Raw genomic sequence first — 24,268 nt, forward strand, 5'->3', positions numbered from 1 at the left:
TTCCATTTCGGATTGAATAATGTAGATGCATTGCAAATCTGAATCTGGGAAAAGATGTTTCTTCAATATGTAAACTCTGACAAACTTTACTGAAGCTTCTACTTAAGGAGTTAAAGTGCCGTTAAGAGCATAACACAAATAAGGTATTTAATTCTACATTTATTTCACCATGTAGCATTTCATTATGAAAAATATATATTTTGTTATTCAAAGATTTAAGAAGACTGACTCCCCTCATTGTCATTTTAGAACTATAATTTTCATCGGATTAAGAAAGGTTCACATTAGGCATGGTGCAGTATACATCACAATTGTATATGGGCGAGTGGGGTAAGATGAGCCAATATTATTTTTTTACTTATGTGGTCTTCAAATAAGGGAAAATGAGGCAGAAGTACAATAAAAGGATCTAAAGTAATTTCAGGGTGTTTCTTATCAGTTTAATTTATCCCAATGTATCCAGAATATATACATAACAGTTTCTAACGTGAATGGGTGCCTTCCACTCCTCCCAAGCATTTCTCCTCTTCACAGTCTGGCAGAAATGATGGGTGGGTTCAAAATTCAAGGTCACATGACAGTAAAAGTGTACAGGTGCAGGGGTGGGTCAACTTACCCCACTGGCTCAACTTACCCCATTCTCATTACTATTAATTGGCAGATTGTTCTGGGTTGGTTGGGGAGGGACTGAAAATGTAAATCTCTAAATGAAAGCAATAAAAAAAATCTCTATATGAAAGCAATAAAACCGCAATCCAGAAACCGGTTGACTATTCTGTGGTTTTTCACCCTGCATTACACTGGTCAGCAGAGGGCGATATTACAGTATATCATCAGCGAGGACGTAAATTATATATATATATATATATATATATATATATATATATATATATATATATATATATATATATATATATATATATATATATATATATATATATATATATATATATATGCAATAATATATGATATTTTAATGTATATGGATGATTTTGTTTATAATGGAAGGGGATCATTTCTTGGCCAGAGTAGCAGAAGGGGGTTCAGAAAATGAATGAATATTAAAATAACCATACATTATTTTTATTCTCACCAAAAATGGGAAATGTCATTATAATCCTACATAATACAAATGATCATTTTTATCACAAATGACACATAACTAAATAATAATAATAAAAATAAATCCTTATTTGAGAGATGTTTCAAAACCATCACCTAACTTCTCGACAGCCTATTTAGTGAATTTTATTTCAGAAATCTATTTTCCCCCTGTACAAAGTACATTATTATTATCATCACAATATATATGTATGTATATATATATATATTTTCGTATCACTTCAGAGTGACGTGCTTACATTTCGCCATCTGGAGCTCTTACTAGAGAGGATTTCCGTGCATTCTCGTCCAGCGTGTAAAGCGGAGCTAATGAGATTTCACACACAGGTATATGGCCCTCCTGCTGAGATTTACCCCATTATATTACCACTGGCCCCTCGCAAAAGAAAAATAAGAGCCTGATGCTCGTTTGAGGAGATAAAGTGAAACGACCAATATAGTTACATTCCTGAAAGTTACGCGACTCCTAGACTCTGTAGTAATGCAGCAGATATGTGTTTAATTAAATACCAGTCGGGGTAGAGAATTAACGATTCCTACTATGGCAAACAATTAGCTCATTAATATGAAATGAATCACGCGCGCTTTGCTTGAAGGCTGGTTCGTGAATAATAAATAAACTAGGGATGACGTTTCTGGGGACCTTGGCATAGCTCATGAATATTAAGCAGCAGGACTTGTTCGTAGTAGACTTCGTAAATTCTCTCTATCTGGACTGTGAGGGGACGGAGGGAGGGGGTCGAGACTCGAGCGGATTACGCGTGTTAAACCTCCCAAAAACACTCGGACATGAGACCATGACAGCACGGGAAAGGGTTTCATTTAGACCGCCCAAAACTTTCTGGGGATTTTAAAGCACTGCAGACATGGACTAAAGGATCCGTCTCGTTCATCTGAACATGAGAGTTTACGGCTGGACGAGCGGAGGGCTTTTAGGAAGCATTCTTAAATCTCGGGCGCTCGCGAAGGCGCGCGCTTATAGTCGGGACAGCGGAGAACACAAACTTTGAATGTGTTTTAATTTATTTATTTACATGTCTGCTGGAAATTAATGAAAGTTGAAAATCTGAAATGTCCGTCCCGACTCGTGTGGAGACGCGTAAGTTCACCCGGGGGCTCGGTAAACCGGGCACGGCGGCGGAGCTCCGGCAGAGCGTGTCGGAGGCGGTCAGGACCTCGGTTTTTGTGGTGAGTTTGTGCAACGGTGCAGTGGTTAAGAGGTGCAACTGATTAGCCTACTGCAGGTTACGGGCTCGAGGCTCGAGCTTAAAGTAATAGCCTACTTAAGATTACTGCAAGGCGCTGACCCTGTAATAAGTGAATTAAGCTTTGGATAAAAATCTGTATGCCGTTGTTATTTATTAATTTGATGACAGTGTCGTGTCACATTCACTCAGCCCCAATGCATTTACTGATTTAACACATTAGATTAATAAGTATGTGGTGAGAGGCCGATTTGGCATTCTTTTACTTATTAATTAATGGAGTTCATAGACTACAGACGCATTTTTGTTGGAAGAACTATTGTTGTGTGTGATGCTTCCAACTTTCCTCGCACATTGTTTAGATACAGAAATGGACTTCATCCAAACTGTTTACAGGTAAAGAGTGTAATAGACACACAACTGTACTAATAGACTACATTTATTATTTCTGTACTAGAAAGGCGGTGTATTTCCTGGAGAACTGTTTGAATGAACATCTCTGCCTTCTGTTCAATCACTGTGATTTAGTTCTGAATGATCTGGGTTGGTAGTTATTAAAGGTGTTTGGTTTAAATCCCACAACGGTTGAGGCATGAACTGTATCCCCTTTAGTAACCATCATGGGACCGCTCCTGACTAGTTCTTTAGATAAAAGTATTTGGTAAATGAATACTTAATTAGCATTCTTGCACATTTCAGGTGTTTCCTCTCAACCCATACAGACGTCTTCAAAAGGAAGTGATTGGAGTCCAGACTTGTGTGAATGAATCATTGAAACTTTTTGTTGTTTAAACCCACAAGCTTTTTAAGGCTGTATACTACCTACTATTTATGTAGTATGCATACTGCGCACAGAATGTTCGTTTTATGTACACATGGGATAACATTTGCCAAAATGTGCAGAATACAACAGAGATCAATGAGTAGAATAACAACCCCATCTTATGAGAAAACGTTTCCAATTTTCAGCAGTTTTCTTTAATTTGTATTATTTATTTGCCTATTATTTAAAATATATTGCAGTGCACACTGCAGTGTAAGAAGCAGTATGCTAGTCTTTCGTCCTGAGCAGAGCCTCTGAGAGTTCAGTCCCAGGATGCTCTCCGAACTGTCAGAATGGACTCTCAAGGAAGCATATGGTGGGCAAAGAATGTGTGTGTATGTCCAGTGAGCTGACACAATTACATTCCTGCATTATGTATGTAAATAGGATGAAATGTGACTCTGTGTTGGTAGAATAATGGACAGATTGTGTCACATTTGTATGGTTTGTGCCCTGACAGGCCTCTAAACACACATGTCTTGTGTGTTGGGGTCGAGGGAGAGCCACAGATATGTGTTTAGGCGTGTAAACTGTAAGTATGGTTATTTTCATTTTGCATTTCATCAAGAATCAGGTGTTCATCTGTGAATTCAGTCTAACCCACTCTGGACTTTGGGCCGGACAGCGGGATGGATTTCTAACACAAGGTTGTGAAGTCCTCCTCTCAGATGTCTTCAAGTTGATATAATTAGTTCTGTGTGTAATACAAATTTGTTCAAAACGCAACACTACAATTATAGGGTATTGTGGGTGATTCCCAGAGCCAGGTGTTACTTGTGTCTAGACTGTGCTAGACTGCTATTGAATAGATTGCTTTTAACTTGCAGACTCAAATCAAAAGAAACAAGACAAGTCTTTAGAAATGGCTCAGGTTCCGTTGAGAATGATCTATGCCCATTTTAGCTTCCCTTTATTAACCACCAGGTAAACATCAAGTATTTCTTCTTAGAAAAGTAACAATACAAAAAAATAAACAAAGTGTCTAGAAGTAACATTCATGTACATTGCATGTAAGACGACAAAGCCAAAGTTCAATACTTCCGTGGTTTGTTCAAAAACTAGTTATGCGTATTATCAATAGAGTGCAACAGTGCCCATCCATTTTTTCCTTTAATGTTTCCCAGTTCTACTTTAATAAGGGAAATTAAGCATTGCAAAGAAAAACACTAATTTAATTTAATGCAATGGAGAAATATAAAAATTTACATTTAAAGAAGTTCACACACACACACACACACACACACACACACACACATACACACACACACACAAAACATATATACATATATATATATATATTAAATTAAAATTAAATTAAATTTATGCATTTAGCAGATGCTTTTATCCAAAGCGACTTACAGTGCATTCAGGCTATCAATCCTTTTCATAATATATATATATATATATATATATATATATATATATATATATATATATATATATATATATATATATATATATATATATATATATATATATATATATATATATACAGTGATTTGTGGATTTTTCTTTGCTGAATCATTGGTAATGTATTTTTTCACCATGAAATTCCAGAGTAATAAACAGTTTAATAATAAAAAAAAGTCCAAATAATGCAGACTGATGATTTCAAAAGCTTATCTTCTGTTAACAACCTTGTAGCTCAGAGTAGGTCTATCTTTAAGTAATCATTAAAATAAGCTCTCTTTGGAGAAAATGAATGGGATTTTACCTCTGGAACTCTGTAGGATGCTGACTTTAAACACTACTAGCAGTGGTCAGTAAAACACCTGCTGTGTTTCGAGGGTTAATGTGCGCAGATGCCCGTGTATTACAGATCTATCGGGTGATAGTCATCTGGCTAGATTTTGTACGGTTTTTGACTAATCATGGACTTTGCTCAGGTGGGCATTAATAGGCACTTACTGGCTCTGAAAACAAAAACAAACAGTTACTTGACGTGTTATGTTTACCACCGACATTCACCACCAGTTTACACCGTCTGAAATACAAGCCTCATTTAACTAGTAGATCTGATCAAAATACTAGCCTGAATCAACTGTCATCATATGTCATCATAAACTGGCATGAAGATCATCCAAGTGTGGCTTCCCCCTCCAACCAATAATAAATCAACTCACTGCACATCTATATCAATAAGTCTGTAATAATCAATAATAAATCAACAGCGTTTGACATCACGAACACACAAAAGCATATAGACACCTGAGGAAGTCAGTCGGCCTGTGTTCACTGATGAAGTTATATATCTGGGTAATATATCTGCTTACTGGTATCCCAACTAACAAAATTAACCTACGTACTAAGAATGTTTGAAAGTTATGGAAACATTTGTAAACCTGGTTATGTAAACATAGAGAACAATCAATTAGATCATTTTACAAACGTTATTGAAATGTTACTTTTAAATTTCTGCTCAAAACAATTTCAGACAAATATCCAACTAGAATGTTCCAGAAAAACACGTTCCACATATGATGTACAACTAATGTTTTGAGTGGAGATAGAGATGAGGGACTGGCCAACCTGGTTCCCACTGATTGCTCTCTGGCAGAGTGTGAGCCGCATTGTTCAGAGTGTCCTCCAAGACACTTCCTTCCTCTCATAAACACACTCATTCAGCAGCCCACAGGAGAGCTGCTCTGATGATGTCCAGCCTCCGCTTCACACACACACATGCACGCACGCACACACGCACACACACACACACACACACACACGCACACACACACACAGTTTGTTTGATATTGAGGGGATTCCCCTGTCAAAAGTAAGTTGCATGGTTTCCAGACATGTAGGCCTAACATGGGATTCTTGGAATGCCACAGTACTACTTTTTAAGGGTTGTAAGTTTAAGAGTGGATTAAGAGTGGTAATTGTTGTAATAATAATAAAAAAAGGTAACACTGAAGATTGGAGTAATTATGCTGACAATTCATCACAGGAATAAAGTACATTTTAAAATATAATAGAAAACTGTTTTATATTGTAATATAGATATATTTTTTTTGCTCAGTGGTTGCATGACATACATTTTTTGTTTGTTAGGAGAGATCCAATAATCGGTTTGAACAGTATATATATATATATATATATATATATATATATATATATATATATATATATATATATATATATATATATATATATATATATATATATATATATATATATATATAATTTATTTTTTGGTGTTTAATTTGGAAAGGACAGTAGGTCGACAGGAAGCAAAGTGGTTGAGAGAGAAAGTGAGGTGGGAACATGAAAAGTCCACAATGGGACTATATGTTGACGCTGCCCACGAGGCCATCAAGTGAAAATTGTTATAATTTTTGACAATATTACTGTTTTTTTTTTTTTATCAAATAAATGCAGCAATGATGGGCTCCTGACAAGAGACTCCTTTCAGAAATATTAGAAAATGTTCAAAACCCCAAGATTTTGACCAGTGGTATTTAATCTTGAAGAGCTTGGCTTGAATCTCTTGGAAGTTAATCGCAAAAAAAAAACTCTTTTAATAAAGCACGCATAAGCTTTTATATCAACAAGCTCTCGGTCCTTCCCTCTTTTCCTTCAGTTTATTTGGCCTTTTCCAGTCAAAGCTGCTACTGGGTTGAACTAATTGTTCTGCATTATTTGTTTATAAATTAAAACCCATGTACAGTAGAGAGATCCTTTAAACACTTTTTAGTTAACTCATTGGCCAATGACAATTGAGTATGTGCACAAGTAGATGAATGAGAAGGCTCTTATAACAGCAGCTCACAACTAACCTGTTTTGTTATATCACACTTTTTACACTTCCTGTGTTTGCAAGTGTGTGTACTGTACGGTGTGTCATTGATTACAGGCAGGTGTAGTATTTTTGAATTTGGTTTGGTTTAGCCGTTCTGTAGCTACACTGCTATCTAACCACAGGCTTTCCCTGTGCAACTGTGTCCAGTTTGGTGTGTGTTTTGGTCATATACAGGATGAATTGGATGTAACATGTCCAGATGGTTGTATGGTTGACTAGGTTAGGCCTATGTGTCGTTAGGCATCATGATATTATGAAAACTATTTTTCAAGGAGGTACAACACAACACAGAGAACCAAGCCCTTCCTGTCTCTCTCTTGCTCATCTGCAGTGGATCTGTTTTCCATAACAGTGAAGTTCAGCAGGACAGTCTGGATGATCTGAGCTCTGGGCTATACTCCAGCGCAATAACACACACTCTCTCTTTCTAAACATTCAAATGAGGATGACTAGAGTATCATTGATTTGAATAAGGGAAAATATGGTGGTTTGTTATATGATCCCACATTGCTTTTGGAATGTAATATCAGTCCTGGAGTGTCAGCACTAGAAACAGCACACGTTTCAGATGTTGTATACAGTGTAATATGTTGTATACAGTAAGATGTATACAGTAAGATGTTGTATAAGTGTTTCTTTATTGATTTTTAGATGTTTTGGAGAATGTTGTTAACCAAACAGCTGACGGTAACCGTTCACTTCCATTGTATTTTGTTCCATACAATGGAAGTCAATGGATACCGTCAACTGGTAGGTTACCAGCATTCTCCAAAACATCTTGTTGTTCAGTTGAGGTGCATTATGTAGGAATAGGGATGACATGGATGTCCACGATTTGTGTGGATATATTCAGCATTAACACACTTCACTGTTCTAGCAAACACACACACACACACACACACTCGTCTCGCTGTCTTGTGGTTTGGCTCAGACGCACATAATGGATGTGGATTTCACTCCTAAATATTTGACTTTGGTTGCTCAGTCTGACAAGGGTTTAGTTTAGACTTTTCTCAGATGTGTGGTCGAAGCCAGGATTATTTCCCTCCACATTTCCTTTCCATTCTCTCTAACTCTCTCACACACACACCCTGTGATATCTTTCCCACAGTCAGTATCCTCAGACAACACATCCTCCGTTGATTCACTGAACGTCTGTGTCTGTTGATGAAATCACTAGCTCTAATCTCATTAGTTGGCTTTACACGACTTCCAGAGGCAGAGCGCACAGGTTTTTACCAGTCAGAACCAAGATCTGATGCTGGGAGCGAGGCGGGTCAGAGCCAGCATTTTTTAGTTTTTAGTAGTTTGTAGATTTCATAAAGGTGAGTAATAATACTATCTCTAAAAGCTTTGTTTGTTGAGACATCTTGACCAGTTGCTTGATTGAAAATTTAGGTTTGATTAGCAGTTCTGCTGAAAAGGATGCAAACAAACTCCACCTCTGTTCTGTAGAAAGAGCTGCTGTAGAAACATGCGATAGTAACACTAGATATATTTATTAAGAAAGTCAACAGTGTCAGTTTTCACATGTACCGTAAGACAATAATAGCAACTTCCTTCTCAGAGAGTCAACTGAATGAGCTCCTCAGACGCCTCCGGCACCAAACAAACACTCATTTCCTCACACACACTTCCACACGTCTGAATGAAGCGAACATGTCAATATAGGGATCTCCAATAGACCTCATATTTATAGATTTTTACTTTCTTTTTAATTTAAGAAAGACACAGTGAAAAGCATAAATATAATACCTGTAACAGCAGTGGAATTAAAGTAAAGCTCCTCTGATTTTCATTACATAAGCCAATATGCTTACTGTGTATAAGTATTACATTACCGTTTGAAATGTTAGGACTGGTAAGATTTTTAAGTGTTTCTAGAAGAGGTATCTTATGCTCATTACGACTGCAGTCATCTGATAAAGTACAAACAGTAATATTGTTATAATTCTAAATAACTTTTTTATTCACTGACTTACTGATTTGCTGCTCTAGAAACATTTCAGATTTTTATCAATGTTGAAAACAGTTTGATATTTTATAGAAACCATGATACGTTTTTTTCAGGATTCTGTGTAGAAATAGAATAGGAAATTCAAAAGAACAGCATTTATTTGATTTTATTCTTTGATTTCGCTTGAGGTATGTTATAGGTTTTAATGTTGTGGCTGGTCAGTGTATACTTTACATTTGGACGCTTTCATTCATGTTCTCCTCCTGTGGTGTTTTTTATTGTTCTTTGGACACATGCAGCATGGACAGCGTGGTCAGAGTGCAGCTGTCATAAAAAAAAAAACCTAATCTCAGTCAGAGACTGTATAACTTAAGCTGCTCAGCTTCAATGACGCTCTCTCTGCCAGAGTTACGCTGCATGCCTCACATTTCTTCACGTGTGTGAGTGTGTGTGTTTATAGACTGACTCAACATAACGTGTGTTTGTGTGGACTATAAGGGGATATTTTGTGATTTCTCTGTGCGATTTGACTAAAGTGAATTATTAATAGATTGTGCATAAACAGTTACCACTTTACACAACATCTGTCATTTCTTCTTTTTTCTTTTCCATTCTTGTTGATTTATATTTAGGTGGAGCCCTGACCACAGCTTTCTGGAAATGAAAATAAAACCCATTATGTCAGGACTCTGAAATGCTGAACCTCAAATGGCCTCCAGATAACATCCACACTCACAATGTTTAGATCTGTCAGATCGGGGTTTAGTTTGGTGCTTTTTCAGTTTTGTGGGTTTAAGCCATAGTCTCACAGAACAACACTTCTGTCTGTCGACATAAAGTCTGCAGCATATTGTTGCTTATTTATCCTGCCAGTGCCAACAATCACCCACTTTAACAGGAAAGGATCATCTAATGTACAGAAGCCAATCATATCTTTATTTTTCTGCCTATGTGATGTATAAACGGTGCAGCAGTCTTTTCTCATAAGCTTTTAGCAAACATGCATTTCCTCACAACTGAATGCAATCAATTTAAAATGACATGTTTTTAATTAAAATTCTTTTAGATATTTTAGGGGATGATGAAAAAAAAGTATTTGAATTCACATGTTGTTTATAAATTATTATAGTATTTATTTATATTTAAAATTATCTTTCATTTTTATTAGATTATTTCAGTTACGGTTAGCATTTTAGCTAATAATAACAACACTAGATTGCCTTGATATTATAATAAAAAATAATCATCAAAAAGATAGAAATCATTTAAAAGTACACTGGCATACGGTTTTATTATTTATTGCCCCCCCCCCCCCCCCCAAAAAAAATAGCAGTTTAAATATAATTATAAACATTTGAAAGATGTTTGTCCACTAAATCAAAGTAATGTGGTGTGAAGAACTTGCAGAAACATGCATAGGGGAAAAACACTTATATTATGAATGATAATACTAAATGACTTTTTAAGTCGTTTGTCATTGTTTAAGATGCAAACACTTACTTGTACTGAAGACGTTTCTCTGAGATGTGATGCAACCCTTGGTCGACAGTACTCTAATGCATCAGTTTTTGAAACCAGAGGAAAGAGTTGTGTGTGATTTCCACGTATTCCTGCGTAGCATGACTAAGTCAGGTTTAATGCCAGTAAACTGAATCAGTGAGAGAGAGACAGCAACAACAGACGCCCCGAGATTTCACTTGATAAAGATCTTTTTGCACCCCTGTGAGTATTTGTGGTATTCAGGAGATAAGGTTGTTTGATGTGTGGGGCAGGGTTATCTCTACTGAATGACACAGGAAACAGAATAAAACACGGCTCTACTGTATAAATGAGATCACGTGACTCAAACTAAATGAGTTTCCTGCACCGGAAGGGTGTGTGTGTCCATGAGGCGCATTGTTACACGCTGCGTGTGTGAACAGATGTCGGGTCCTGGAGCTCACAGCTTCTGCTGCACACACTCGCTGGGATTCATGATGCTTTACAGTAAAATAGAGTAAATGAGGTGCATCGTCCAATCTCACATCTCCTTCTGTATCTTCTGCTCATGTTCCCAAATCTGGAATCATCTCCAGTGTTCACCCATCTCCTCAGATGTGGCTTGTCTTCACGAGATCTTCTTCTCAATTCCTCCTCTGGTCTGGTCTCTTCAGGTGTTGTTACCTGATTGTATGGCACTGCTCGTGCTGTGCTTCCTCCAGAGAGAGTGACGAGGGCGATTGGGGGTCGAGTGTAGATTTGTTGAGCACGCCGAGACTCGCTCAGACGCCCCTCAAACACACTCACATTCCTGCAGAGGAGTGATTGGTGATTCAGTGTTCAGCTGACGACTGTGCAAACCCGAGTCATGAATCAACACTCATAAATCTGTCCTGAATGAATGAATGAAGTGAGATGAAGAACGGACAGGAATGATAAGCACATAAACAGTGGTGAAGTTGGGGTGTAATCACCGTTATGTGGTAGTTCTCCAACACTAATGAATGTTTAGTGTTTTGTGGCATCTGTTAATACTTGTTTTTTGGTTCTTAAACACTGGTGTGGTAGACACTGATAAGATGAAGAGCACTTTATTGTACTGTGTGTGGTGTGTGTGTGTGTGTGTGTGTGTGTGTGTGTGTGTGTGTGATTTCCCGCCTGCAGGTGGCAGCAGAGCTTTGCCTTCCCATTGCTTTCCTCATGTTTTTAAGAGCTGTGTGTGTGTGTGGCAGCTCTCACTTGTGTATGCTGTGCTCCATAGAGAGGTTGATCTTTGAGTTGAATGAATGAGTTTGTTGGTAAAGGATCTCACTGCCTGTTTTTGTCATGTTTTATATGTTTGAGGGATGTCAGGGATGTGTAGAAAAACACAATGCTAAATCAACACATACACTAAATGGAAATGATGTGTTGGAAAAAACAATTGTGTAGGATTTTGCAGATAAGACCAAAACTGTGGAGTACTGCCAGTTTTATAACATTATTATTATTATTATAGGGTATTTTACTTTAAGTACATAAATATATAAATGTATTTGTAGTACACTTAACATGAAATAAATCTTTTTCTAATCCATTTTATATATATATATATATTCAAATCCATGCAAGATTGATTGCATTCTTATTGTGAGCTATACCAGACCAACCAAACAGACTCAGATGTGCTTAAAATATGCATTTACTGAATGCATTGCAGTTATAATCTGTTATTGATTAGTCAGGCTACAGTCTCATCTCTCTGTCCAAGTATGACGCGGTGCAAAATCAAACGTTTGAAGGATCAAATTATCATTGTATGTCACAGTGCTGAGCCCATATTTACTGTGTGTTGGATGAAGCTGAGCTTCAATCACGTCTGTTTGTGGCACAAAATTAAACTAGTTGGATTTCAGTCCATTTACATGTCATCTTAAAAAAGTCTAATGATTGTTTTTGTCTGATGAAAGCTTTTGAACACACTTCCTAAGAGTGAGAGAATATCACATATCGACTCGCACATCATGGAGAAAACAATAGATAATTAACAGACATCTGAGACTGGAAACACACACACTGACACACTCTCTCACACACTTCCCACTTCTCTCACTCACTGTTGACAACGTGTGTGTGTGTTTGAGCTCTCTGGGGGTCTTTAGTAGAAACTGCACTGCACTCACTCTGTTTTCTGGGAAGTGTGTGTTTTGTCACATTCCAAGTTACACCCTCTTCATATTTCCCCATTCCTGCAGGGAGCGATTGGCAATTATATCCGTTTTGATTATGCACCATTCCCTGCGATGGTGGGATGATGTAGATGTGAGGGGTCAGAGGTCAGACTGAGCATGTACTGCACGTGTCTATATGTGTATTGAAATCATGCTTGATTTTTTTCTGATTGCTTAGTTTGACTTCATTTTTTCTCATTGTCTTTTAAATCTGCTGGTGTTTTGGTGATGTTTAGTGGATGTATGGAGTCAGTTCTCCTCAAGTTCACACAGGGGTGCTAGCTGAGGAGCCACAGAATCACACTCAGTAGAAACTTATTCATGAACTAACTATTCCTTGTGAAATTCAATTTGGCACAAAAAAATGTAAACCTATGCAAAGTATGGGAAACTTAAATGCCTAAATGTCTATAACTAAATGTCACATTTTCAGAAACCGTAATGCATTTTTGTTGCAATTTAAATGTAAATGTAGTATTATCCTTAACGTTAACATTTCTATTAAATGCAGTTAGTTAAACGTAAGAGTCATTATTATTTTGACCTACTCAAGCAGGGTAAAGTGTGCTGCTGAATGTATATACTGACAAACTGAAATATAATTTAATGGCATTTCTATCAAAACTTGCATGGCATGTATTTAAATATATTAGTAACTGCACAGTTATTGAAGTTGCAATGAAGTGCAGATATATTTAATATATAAATATAAATAAAATATATTCATTTCAAATGTGTCAAATAATTAACACACTTGTTAAAACAATTTTTTAAATGTGTGTGTGTGTGTGTGTAATTGTTTGTGTGTGTGACTGTATATGTCTGTCTCTGTGTGTGTGTGAGCGCAGCTGTGCTAGTTCCTAACCTTCCGCCCTCATGTCTCTGTACAGTAAAAGATAACACACCCACACCCACCCACACACACACACACACACACACGTTTGTTTTTGTGAAAGGTGGGGACATCCAAATTAAGTTTAGTTTAAGACACTATTGCGATCTGTCCTGAAACTACAGAAAGAGTATTGCTGAGTCCCAATTCGCATACTATCCGTCCTAAATAGTATGCGAAACTAGAATTAGTACGTCCCAAATCGTAGTATGTTGAAAATAGTATTCCAAAGATACCCGGATGGTCTACTATTTCCGGTTAAAATTCGAAGTGCAGATTAATGCACACTCTAAGTGCTAATATTGCCCACAACCCATTGCGTACGGGAGGGAGGAGCTTTGCGATGGCTTTGTGGTGATGTAAACATGGCAGCCGGGTGCAGCAGCGGAGATGCGCCCTCAGCTTTTAAGTGTAAGAATTCAAATGTTTAACCCTAATTAAAGTTATATTTTATTTCGTTACACACATTGCACATGAACGTCAGAACCAGCCACCTCACAAACAACCTGCGTTTGGTTCTACAACGACGCAGCCCTGCTTCCTCACTCCTCAACTTGGTAGAAGCACACATAATAAAATGTATTGTGAAAAAAAACGATGAGAAAAAATGATGGGAATAGTAAATAAAATTTTATTGGACATAAAGAATGAATGAAACGTTAACAGTTGTGGTGTGCGTAACTAGTCAACCACGTTGTCGTTCATGTTGCATGACGTCATCGAAGTATGTCCCAGAGCGTGCATACTCTTTTGCTACACACTCAAAAGTATGTACTTTTCCCTCACAAAAAAAGTACATACTTTTAGGTCGTAGTATCTTCTTCTTCTTTCGGCTTTTCCCTTCAGGGGTCGCCACAGCGATATTTCTAAGGAGAAGAAGCCATTTGCTCTTCTTTTTTTTTCCATTGTTGTCTGGAAGTTGTTCTTTCCTACAGGCAGGATTGAGAGAGAGTTTAGAAACACTCTTTACTGTCCACATGGGCCTGAATGTAAATGAACAGCTTAAAGAAAACTACCAACGTCCCATCCTTTATGAACTACAGCGTGTTATTAGAGGTTAAAGGGCTCAGGATAACGTCAACACTGATCTCGACACACCAGCTTTCAAAACGAATGGCTACAGTGGAGTATTTTCCTTTTGTATTACACTTGTTTTGAACATTTTTCAAGCATCTGAACGCGTTCCTAGACGTGATAATGTCTGATTCATAGATGGGCTTGTTATTATCAAAGAACCTGAAGATCTCAATGAATGATTGGTTTGTGAATTGAGTCTTTGTGACTGACTCAGAGCTCGGCCGTGAAAAGTGAGCAACTTTTGCATTTTTACTGGAGTGATATTTTATTATTGAAACTACACTTTCACTCAAGTATTTGATTTGTTTACCTTGTCATCCGCTGATGTGTGTGTCCTCCTGTCTCTGTGACACACCATGTTTATTCATCTGCTGAGAGGGAATTACACACACACACACAAAACAAACCCAAACACACTGTTAAGAGTCCACAGAAGGACTGTGTGTGTGTGTCTATATGTGTGTGTGTGTGTGTGATTAGCGTGCAGGTGGATCCCATGAGGCGTCTGATGGGGGTAGGAATGTGTGTGTGTGTGAGTGAGTGTATGGTGATTCCCGTGGGCTCTGGAGTGTAGGAGGGGCGTCTGTCTTCAGTCGGAGCGTGAGGTGAGGCTTGTGTCCAGTGTGTGAGTGTGTGTTTTGGAGAGAGCAGCGGGCTGCTGGTCATGCTGAGATCTGGCTGCTCTCTGGATGTCAAGAGGAGCGCAGCTGCACGTTCTACAGGACAGATTTGGATGTGGAGAGTTCGTAGTCATGCAGGGCAAGACGGGCAAAGTGCCCAAGAAAGAGCTGGTGATCGAGTCTCCCCAGCAGTTTAAATATGTCCCCCCTGTGGTGGAGGAAGAGCAGGACGGTGCGGGTCCTCAGGGGAAGGTAAGTGATGTCAGTCTGACCTCAGACGCTTTTGTTGCTTTTTAAATGAGGGAATAATTTGCTGGTTTAATCGATCTCTTTGAATCCTTTTTTCAGTCTCCTGTTTGTCTTATAGTAAAGAACAGCCTTTTTTAAACAGCTTTATGATAGTCTGACTGAGTTGAATGGTAGTTTAAAGGTTAATCAGTTGTGATACATTGATAGTCAGACAACATTTGATTTTTTTAAGTCATTTGTGTTTTCCAGGCAGCTTTTTGGTGACCAGCTGTTAATGTGACTCGGTCTGTCTTTTTAAAGTTATGGATTTAGCCATTTAGTGCCTGTAAACTGGATCAGGTTGAAAAGTCTTTCCAGAAAGTGTTGTGGAGGTGTCATGGTACAGTGATGGTGTCAGAAGATCATACAGTACCGTGATATATACATTTGATATGTTACTGTATGAAACTGTGTGGGTTTGGGTTCAGCAAGATTTAACTGATTAAAATAAGTTTTAAATAAGAAACAAATTAAGACTTTAAATAAGACATTTATGCCCCACTTTAGATTAGGTGTCTTTAACTACTGTGTAATAAGTCATTTATAATTGTTAGGTACAATGTACTGATTTCATTCATGTTGGATTTATAAACCGTTGCTTCTACTGCGGTGGGATACGGTTTAAGTTAGGCTCAGATTTGGTTTAGGTCAGGTTTAATGGTGAGATAAGGGTTAAGGTTAGATTTGACAGTGTAATTGCAATACAATATAATTTTTTTCAGCAATAATGATAGACACTGAAAAGTGGAGAAATGATGCTGAAAATACAGGTTTGCATCAAAGGAATGCATTACATTTTTAACATATATTCACATTTTTAAATTGTAAATCATAATATTACTGTTTTTACTGCATTTTTGACCAAATAAATGCAGCCTTGGTGAGACTTTTTGAAAACATAAAAAATAAAATAAAATCATACTGACCTCAAACTATTAAACAGTAGCGTACCTGGAAGGAATCATGATGGTTTTGAAGGGTTAAAAAGTTCTCAAATGTCTCTTCCAGCATTATCGTCACACACACACACAAACACACCTCTACACACCCGACTGTCACGCGCACATACTGTATCTTTCTCCTGTGTTTCTATTGCTACACACACAAAGGAGTTGAGCTCAGCTTTCAGCCTTTTTTTGTTTTCTTGCTTCAAAGTGGAGAGTGCTCTGCTCCTCAGAAGAGAGAGATGAATGTGCCGAGATGATTCATGTGGAGATCACAGAAGCTCACGTGCATGTCTTTAGGTCAATTTATATATTCTGCTGTTCTAAATTTTCACATTTTCTGTTTGCTGAAATTTGTGGGTCTGTTGTGTCCAGTTGGAGTGTGTCTGGGTGTTTCAGAAACAGTGTAAAGAAATAGACACAGATTCACACAGCTGTTCTTGAGTACTGATATCAGATTTCTGATCAGTTACACATTAAAGAGCAAAACATTAAAAGTTTACTAATGAGGACATTAAAACAGACTCTCTTGTTTCTGTATACAGCTATTTATAAAATCTATAGCCTAACCTTAACAATTTTAAAATAACAATTTTACCATTTTGAACACAACACAACTGTGCAAACATTGTCCTATTCATGTTCCCAGGAATAAATAAAGGTGTGTGTGAGTGTGTGTGTTTCCCATTTGTGTTTGTACACATGCTATGACATACAATACTCCATCTAAATACATTTTTTTTTTTACATTTAGCTTTTTTACTTTACTTTTCTTTGTGCAAATTTTAAGTGTAAAAAAACATGCCTCTTCCTATATTTTTGCAAACTTCCAAAAACTGTACGTATGTATATAATTCACCACAGTTTCCAGCTGGAATGAACACTAGTTATAGTAAACCTCCAACAACTTTTGATTACAGGGGACATTACTGAGTAATAAATACCTATTTTTGTGTGGCATCTTGCGCAATACTATGCTAAGACCTCTTAAGACCAATGTGTATGATTAGTAAAATAACTTGCAAGTGACAGTAAACTTGCTCTGTAGCACACCTGGTACAGCAATGAACTTGTGAAGTCAGATACGAGTCTCATGAGTCAGGAAAAAAAGAGTTCATAGACTTGTAAGGGAAAATGTATTTTTGTTTCACGTCTGCTTGTGTTCTTACACTATCGGTTAGGTTTAGGATAGGTTTTTGTGAAGGTGATGTATACGTCATTTTCAAATATTAACAATTTTAATTGCCCTTAATCTGTTTCTGATTAAACTGATCACATTCCTAGCATCACATACCTGTATGTCACTTGGAAAGTGTTGAAAAGTAAGCAAGAAGCAATGTAATATTATATTGAAGAAATGTCGCCACATGCACATATTTCCACTGAGCCTGGCTTAGCCTGACTTATGCTCATGACACACACTCTGCAGGGATTGAACTGGCTGATGATTATTTTATCATTTTATTTTATGTGGCGTCTGAAGGCTTTAATGTGTTGTACAGTCAGTGAAGATGGTGATTGTGTGAGATTCTAGTCTTTGATTGGTCTATCTGGTTATGATATCATCATCAAAACAACTCCGTCTCCTTGGAGATCTGCATCTGAGGTCATGTTGCCAGTATCACTCCCAGATGTGTGAGTGGACTGTGTTATCTCACTTAGTCTCACACACACACACACACACACTCCTAGATTCCTTCTATATTATATCAGTGGAAACATATAACTAAGAACTTCATCCAAAATTATCATACTGTCCAACATGTTTTTCTTCTATTATTATTATTTAATTTATTTTATTACAGAAAGAGATTTAAAGGAAAAAGTCAGAGGGAAAGTTGTTGTCGCTGTTCCTGAGCTCTTATTAGGGCTGGGGGGAGTTAGTTGGAGTCTCCTGACAGTGTTTTCATTAAATAATATTGAGTCTATTAAGTAACAGGTACAATCCCAATGATGTATCTGAAGTGTCTTGCTCATTGAGGTTTTCAGGGAGTAGTATTTCAGTATGGCACTTTACAGAAAACCCATTGCCTCATAAGCTAAATCAGTTTTTTTATCACTATTTTTCCTTTTAATTAGTAAACATGAGCATCACCCTGTAACATGCTGGAGTGTTAGTAGTGTTATATCTGTAAGATGTGCTGAGTGTGTGTGTGTGTGTGTGTGTTTGTTTAGGTGAAGCCGCGTGTGGTGGAGCCTCTGGACTATGAGAGTGTGCTGGTGCAGAGGAAAACTCAGATCCTCAGCGATGGACTCAGGGACATGCTGCAGTTTCCTCTCGAGGATTTCCAGGTCAGAACATCTGTGACTTTCCAGTCAGTTTTTTTTATTGTAGTATCTAGGGATGCACCAAAATGGACATTCTGAGACGAAACCAAAAATTCTGGATGCACTTTGGCGAAAAAAACAAAAACGAAAATGCTTTATAATAATTATTTATTCTTTTATTAAATAATTTTGTAGGACTTTTTAATGAATCAACCTTCAAATGCATGAACATAGATCATCTTCATCTCAGTTCATCTTTAATTCTATCTTTTGTCTCACGTAACAAACGTTAAACAGTGTTTTGTGTTGAAGAGCCACTAACAAAGTTAAAGTAACATAAAGTTCTCTTTCTTAAAATGTAAATGAGTGTAGATGTCAACTTTTTCGTGTATATTTACAGGATTGAAGTCTTTCAGGTGAAACATGAGCTTCTTGATGCAGCTCAGTCAGATATTTCATTCAAGTTGTTACTCTTGGTCAGAGGCTTTCAGAAATATTTAGTTTATATGAAACATAGCATTGAGTAACATAGTTTGATGGTGCAACTCAAATATATTTAATAGTTGTAAAGTTGTAAATTACTAACCCTTTACATTACTTATTTGTAACTAACTCACAGCCGGTGAAACCGGTCCCACGTCCACAGTGTTTGCACTCCTCAGAACATCAACCTACTAATGGTTTACTTATCATTGTCTCTCTACATTCGACTGGGACAGTAAGTAACATTGAAATATGACACATTTCAGCTTTAATCTCTGAACAATGAGACTTTGTGACCTGAGCCACAGATCTCATGACACCAGGCTCTGTCCATCCTGATCTATGAGCGGCCGGCTCACAGACACATCCTCAGAGATCCTGAAAAACTGTAAAATAGATTGTAAGGCTTGCCCCGCCTCCGGGGTCTTCGGATTTGTCCACTGTTTTATTTATGTGAGTTCATTCTTTTGCGTTGACACGGCATCTTAAAATCGCTCATGTATGAGATAGATACTCCAAAAGACGCGATAGGATAATGCACGCCCAAAACGCGATCAGTAATAAAAACGCGAACAGTAAGAAATCCAATATGAATCTGCACTAAATTGAAAATGACATCACACCATTGTATCCCTTTGTGAGCTTGCCTTGAACCTGTGACCTTTAAGGTTACCAACCCAGGTCTTCAACCACTGAGTGAATCTGAGCCTGTCCTCCAACAAAAAACGACTATATAGGTCGTTTGTGCAAGCACCTTATTACTGTCACACACCTGGACTCATTTAATGTGTTTTTGCCCGTGACCCAGTTTCTGTCTTTCCCTGTTTGATTAGTTCCCAGGTGTGTCCATTATCTTCCTCATGTGTTCCATGTCCCTGTTAATTTAATGATTCCATCCACCTGTGTTTCCCCAATTATCTGTTGTACATAAGCCTTGTCCTTCAGTTCTGTTTTGTCGGGTCTTCTCACTTGTGCTCACTTGTCCTCACTTGTGACCACTTGCTACTTACGTGTGTCTACCTCTGTGCTCCATGTTGGATATCCCCTGTGTTGGATATATTAAAAGCCTTATTCTTTTTATCCTCGACTCCGTATTCCTTCAGGCAGCGAAAACCGTGACAGAAGACCCGACCTCAAAAGAGAAAGTAGAAAACCGCGTCTTTCCCTCCGTTTTGCTTTCGTTTTTTCTCAGTCTTTTTGTTTTGTAGTGTTTCTATGGATCCCCTCTATCGTCCCGAATTCCTCATCCTTCTGCTGAAGCAGGAAGGACGTTCTCTCGAGGACCATACCAGACAGTTTATTCTATTAGCTTATGCCACCAGCTACCCGGACAACGCGCTCTGCACCTTCTACAACACCAGCCTGAACTCCAAATGCAGAGCGTTGTCGTCCGAAGATGGTCCTCGAGAGGATTTCGCCGCATTCGTGGAGTGGACTCTGGCGAGAAATGGCTCATCTTTCACCATCTGCCCCATTGAGGATCTCGCCAGTCCCACTCCCGACCCAGAGACCAGCCAGCCACCATCTCGCTACACGGAGCCAGAGCCCACCGCAGCCGCAGAGCCCGAGCCATTCACTGACAGGGAGCCGGAACTCGAGAGCGCGACTGACCAGGTGTGTGAGCCGGCAACACTGTGCATCGCGGGAGTCCTCGTGGAGATCGAGGGCGTGGAGGAAAGCCCTGCCCACACTCCTGCGACTGAGGGTGAGCTATATGCAGTCTCTGAAAGTCATATGGAGCAAGTTCTGGATCTGATGGACTGGTCTACGGAGGTAATCCCTAATATTCCTGTTTCCCCGCTGGTTCCGTCCAGCCCTGATTCCCCTGTATACCCTCTCAGTCTCCCACTCCTACCTCCTCCAGTCATTTCCTCTGCTCCATTTCCGCTGGTTCCGCCCAGCCCTGAGTTTTCTGTTTCTCCGCTGGTTCCGCCCAGCCCTGAGTTTTCTGTTTCTCCGCTGGTTCCGCCCAGCCCTGAGTTTCCTATTTCTCCGCTGGTTCCGCCCAGCCCTGAGTTTTCTGTGTCTCCGCTGGTTCCGCCCAGCACTGAGTTTCCTGTTTCTCCGCTGGTTCCGCCCAGCTCTGAATCTGTGTCTCCGCTGGTTCCGCCCAGCTCTGAATCTTCTGTGTCTCCGCTGGTTCCGCCCAGCTCTGAATCTTCTGTGTCTCTGCTGGTTCCGCCCAGCTCTGAATCTTCTGTGTCTCCGCTGGTTCCGCCCAGCCCTGAATCTTCTGTCTCTCCGCTGGTTCCGCCCAGCCCTGAATCTTCTGTCTCTCCGCTGGTTCCGCCCAGCCCTGAATCTTCTGTTTCTCCGCTGGTTCCGCCCAGCCCTGAGTTTTCTGTTTCTCCGCTGGTTCCGCTCCGCTCTGAATCTTCTGTGTCTCCGCTGGTTCCGCCCAGCTCTGAATCTTCTGTGTCTCCGCTGGTTCCGCCCAGCTCTGAATCTTCTGTGTCTCCGCTGGTTCCGCCCAGCTCTGAATCTTCTGTGTCTCCGCTGGTTCCGCCCAGCTCTGAATCTTCTGTGTCTCCGCTGGTTCCGCCCAGCTCTGAATCTTCTGTGTCTCCGCTGGTTCCGCCCAGCTCTGAATCTTCTGTGTCTCCGCTGGTTCCGCCCAGCCATGATTTTTCTGTTTCACCGCTGGTTCCGCCCAGCCCTGAATCTTCTGTTTCACCGCTGGTTCCGCCCAGCCCTGAATCTTCTGTGTCTCCTGTATTCCCTCCCAGCCTCCCTCTCCCGCCTCCTCCCAAACCTGCTGGTCCCTCTACTTCTCTTTCGCTGGTTCCGTCCAGTCCTGATCCTCCTGTCCTTCCTCCCATCCTTCTCCTCTCTCCTCCTCCTAGACCAGCCAGTTCCTCGTCATCCCTGCTGGTGCCAGTCAGTCCCGCAGCTCACCCTCAGTCCGCGCCATCGGGGCGCGGTGGTTCGCCGCTGGACTGCCAGTCTCCAGCTCCGCCTTGGCGTGTTAAGGCCCTGTCTCCGCCTCCAGCCTCCGAGCCCTGGACTCCTCCTCGGTCCTTCGACCCAGCGGCTCCGCCTTGGCTCTTAGCTCCCTCGTCTCCACCGTGGCCTGTCATCCCACCTGCTCCACCGGGCTCCCTCGTCCCTCCGGCTCCACCTTGGTCAGTCGTCGACCATCCGCCGCCTCGGGACTCCACTCCTCTGGTTCCACCTCGTCACTCCATCCCTCCGGCTCTGTCAGGCTCCTCCTTCCCTCCGGTTCCACCTCCATCCTCGGTCGCTCCGGCTCCACATCGGTCTGCCAGGACCCCGCCTCCGCCTTGGTCGCCTGAGCCTTCTGCTCCACCTAGGCCCTCCGGAACCTCGACGTCCCCCTGGCTCTGCGGCTGTGCTGCTCCATCTTGGGCTCCTCACCCACCGGTGCAGTCTCCGCCTGTCGGCCCCCTGGTGTCGTCGACCCCTCCTTCACCATGGCTCCTCCCGCCGTCGACTCCACCTTGGATCTCCGTCCTGGCTGGTCTCTGGTGGACCATCTGGCTCCTCCTGCTCCTGTCTCCTCCCTGGCTCCTTCCTCCGTCGTCTCCTCCCTGGCTCCTCCTTCTGTGGTCCCTGTCTGCTGGCCCCCTCCTGGAAGTCCGTCCTCCACCGGAACCTCCTCCCAAGTTCCCACCTACGCCTCCCCCTGTTGTTTCTACGGTGCGAGGACGCACCTACCGGGAGGGGGGAGTACTGTCACACACCTGGACTCATTTAATGTGTTTTTGCCCGTGACCCAGTTTCTGTCTTTCCCTGTTTGATTAGTTCCCAGGTGTGTCCATTATCTTCCTCATGTGTTCCATGTCCCTGTTAATTTAATGATTCCATCCACCTGTGTTTCCCCAATTATCTGTTGTACATAAGCCTTGTCCTTCAGTTCTGTTTTGTCGGGTCTTCTCACTTGTGCTCACTTGTCCTCACTTGTGACCACTTGCTACTTACGTGTGTCTACCTCTGTGCTCCATGTTGGATATCCCCTGTGTTGGATATATTAAAAGCCTTATTCTTTTTATCCTCGACTCCGTATTCCTTCAGGCAGCGAAAACCGTGACAATTACGACCTATATTTACGTTTTAAAGTTAAGTGGCCTCTAGTGGGCGTAAAAATAATGACAGTATCACGTTGCGTCTGTCGTCATGAAATGACGTATAACGTCATTACCAATCAAAACGCACGTTTATTTAATTGCAATGTGTGGACTTTTTTACACCGATCTCACAGTAATTCTTACATATTTTACTAGGTGGCTTATTCGTTCAAATGACCACACCTAACCCCACCCCTAAACCTAACCCTCACAGAAATCATGCTAAATTATGAATTATTTAGCTTATATATTTTACGTGCACGTCCGTTTTCTGGGATCGAACCCATGATAGCATGATTACATATCAAGGTATAACGCAATAATCTACCAACTGAACTACACGAAACACAAACCAGAGTGCAAATAAAAGTGAACAAAACATTAATATCAAAACAACCTTTTGCCGACAGGGATGCAATTGTAGTATATGCTCTGATGGGTCTTTAGGAATTGGGATAAGGACAGACGACCTATACGAGCGTATTGGTTGGAGGACAGGTTGGTGAATCTTCATTAGCTCTTAAAGTTATACTCACACAGTGCTGTCCTGTAGTGATGTGCTCATGGTATTTGGGAGTTTGAGCATGGCTCCTGGGAGACTATGGCAGTGTCCTCAGTCTGCTTCTCACCCGCTGCAATTAGCATCTCTCCAGGAGGAAGTGAGGGCTTCAGGAAGGGAAGTTTGGGAACAGGAGGGCTCTATTGTGTGTTTTTATTTTTCTTTGGAATGCTGTTAATGCTGTTTTCCGCTGGTTCTGAGAACCACTGATCCTGGTCACACAGAGAAACACTTTCCTTCTCAATATAAAACATCAAGAGCATTTGAGGTAAACGGACAGTCATTTATACATTTCATCTCAGATCTGGACTTTGTTCAGGGTTCATGAAAAATAAAGAAGGATAATGAAAAATGAGTGATGACAAAACATTGTGAATTTGTCACCAAATCACCAAAAATTCAGTAGATTATGAAGATTAGATATTTGATTTAATTAGATTAGTTATATTGGTATCAG

The 24,268-nt window shown here is 40.1% G+C and overlaps 1 protein-coding gene across 4 annotated transcripts in view; it reads left to right on the forward strand.

Moving 5' to 3' along the window:
- The first annotated feature begins 1,749 nt into the window (after positions 1–1,749).
- LOC128019562 (dedicator of cytokinesis protein 9) overlaps positions 1,750–24,268 on the forward strand; it is a 64,923-nt gene continuing 42,404 nt past the window's right edge. Inside the window, exons 1-2 of one of the 4 annotated variants that reach the window (XM_052605622.1) lie at positions 1,750–2,310; positions 18,592–18,708. In XM_052605622.1, coding sequence (XP_052461582.1) covers positions 2,194–2,310; positions 18,592–18,708 — 234 coding nt within the window. In that variant the 5' untranslated portion in view covers positions 1,750–2,193. Of the gene's footprint in view, positions 2,311–15,032; positions 15,437–18,591; positions 18,709–24,268 lie in introns of those variants that run through there. The other 3 variants (XM_052605620.1, XM_052605619.1, XM_052605623.1) reach the window with 3 other exon arrangements.

Source organism: Carassius gibelio, chromosome A9 (assembly GCF_023724105.1).
Source record: "Carassius gibelio isolate Cgi1373 ecotype wild population from Czech Republic chromosome A9, carGib1.2-hapl.c, whole genome shotgun sequence".
NCBI classification, from domain to species: Eukaryota; Metazoa; Chordata; class Actinopteri; order Cypriniformes; family Cyprinidae; genus Carassius; species Carassius gibelio.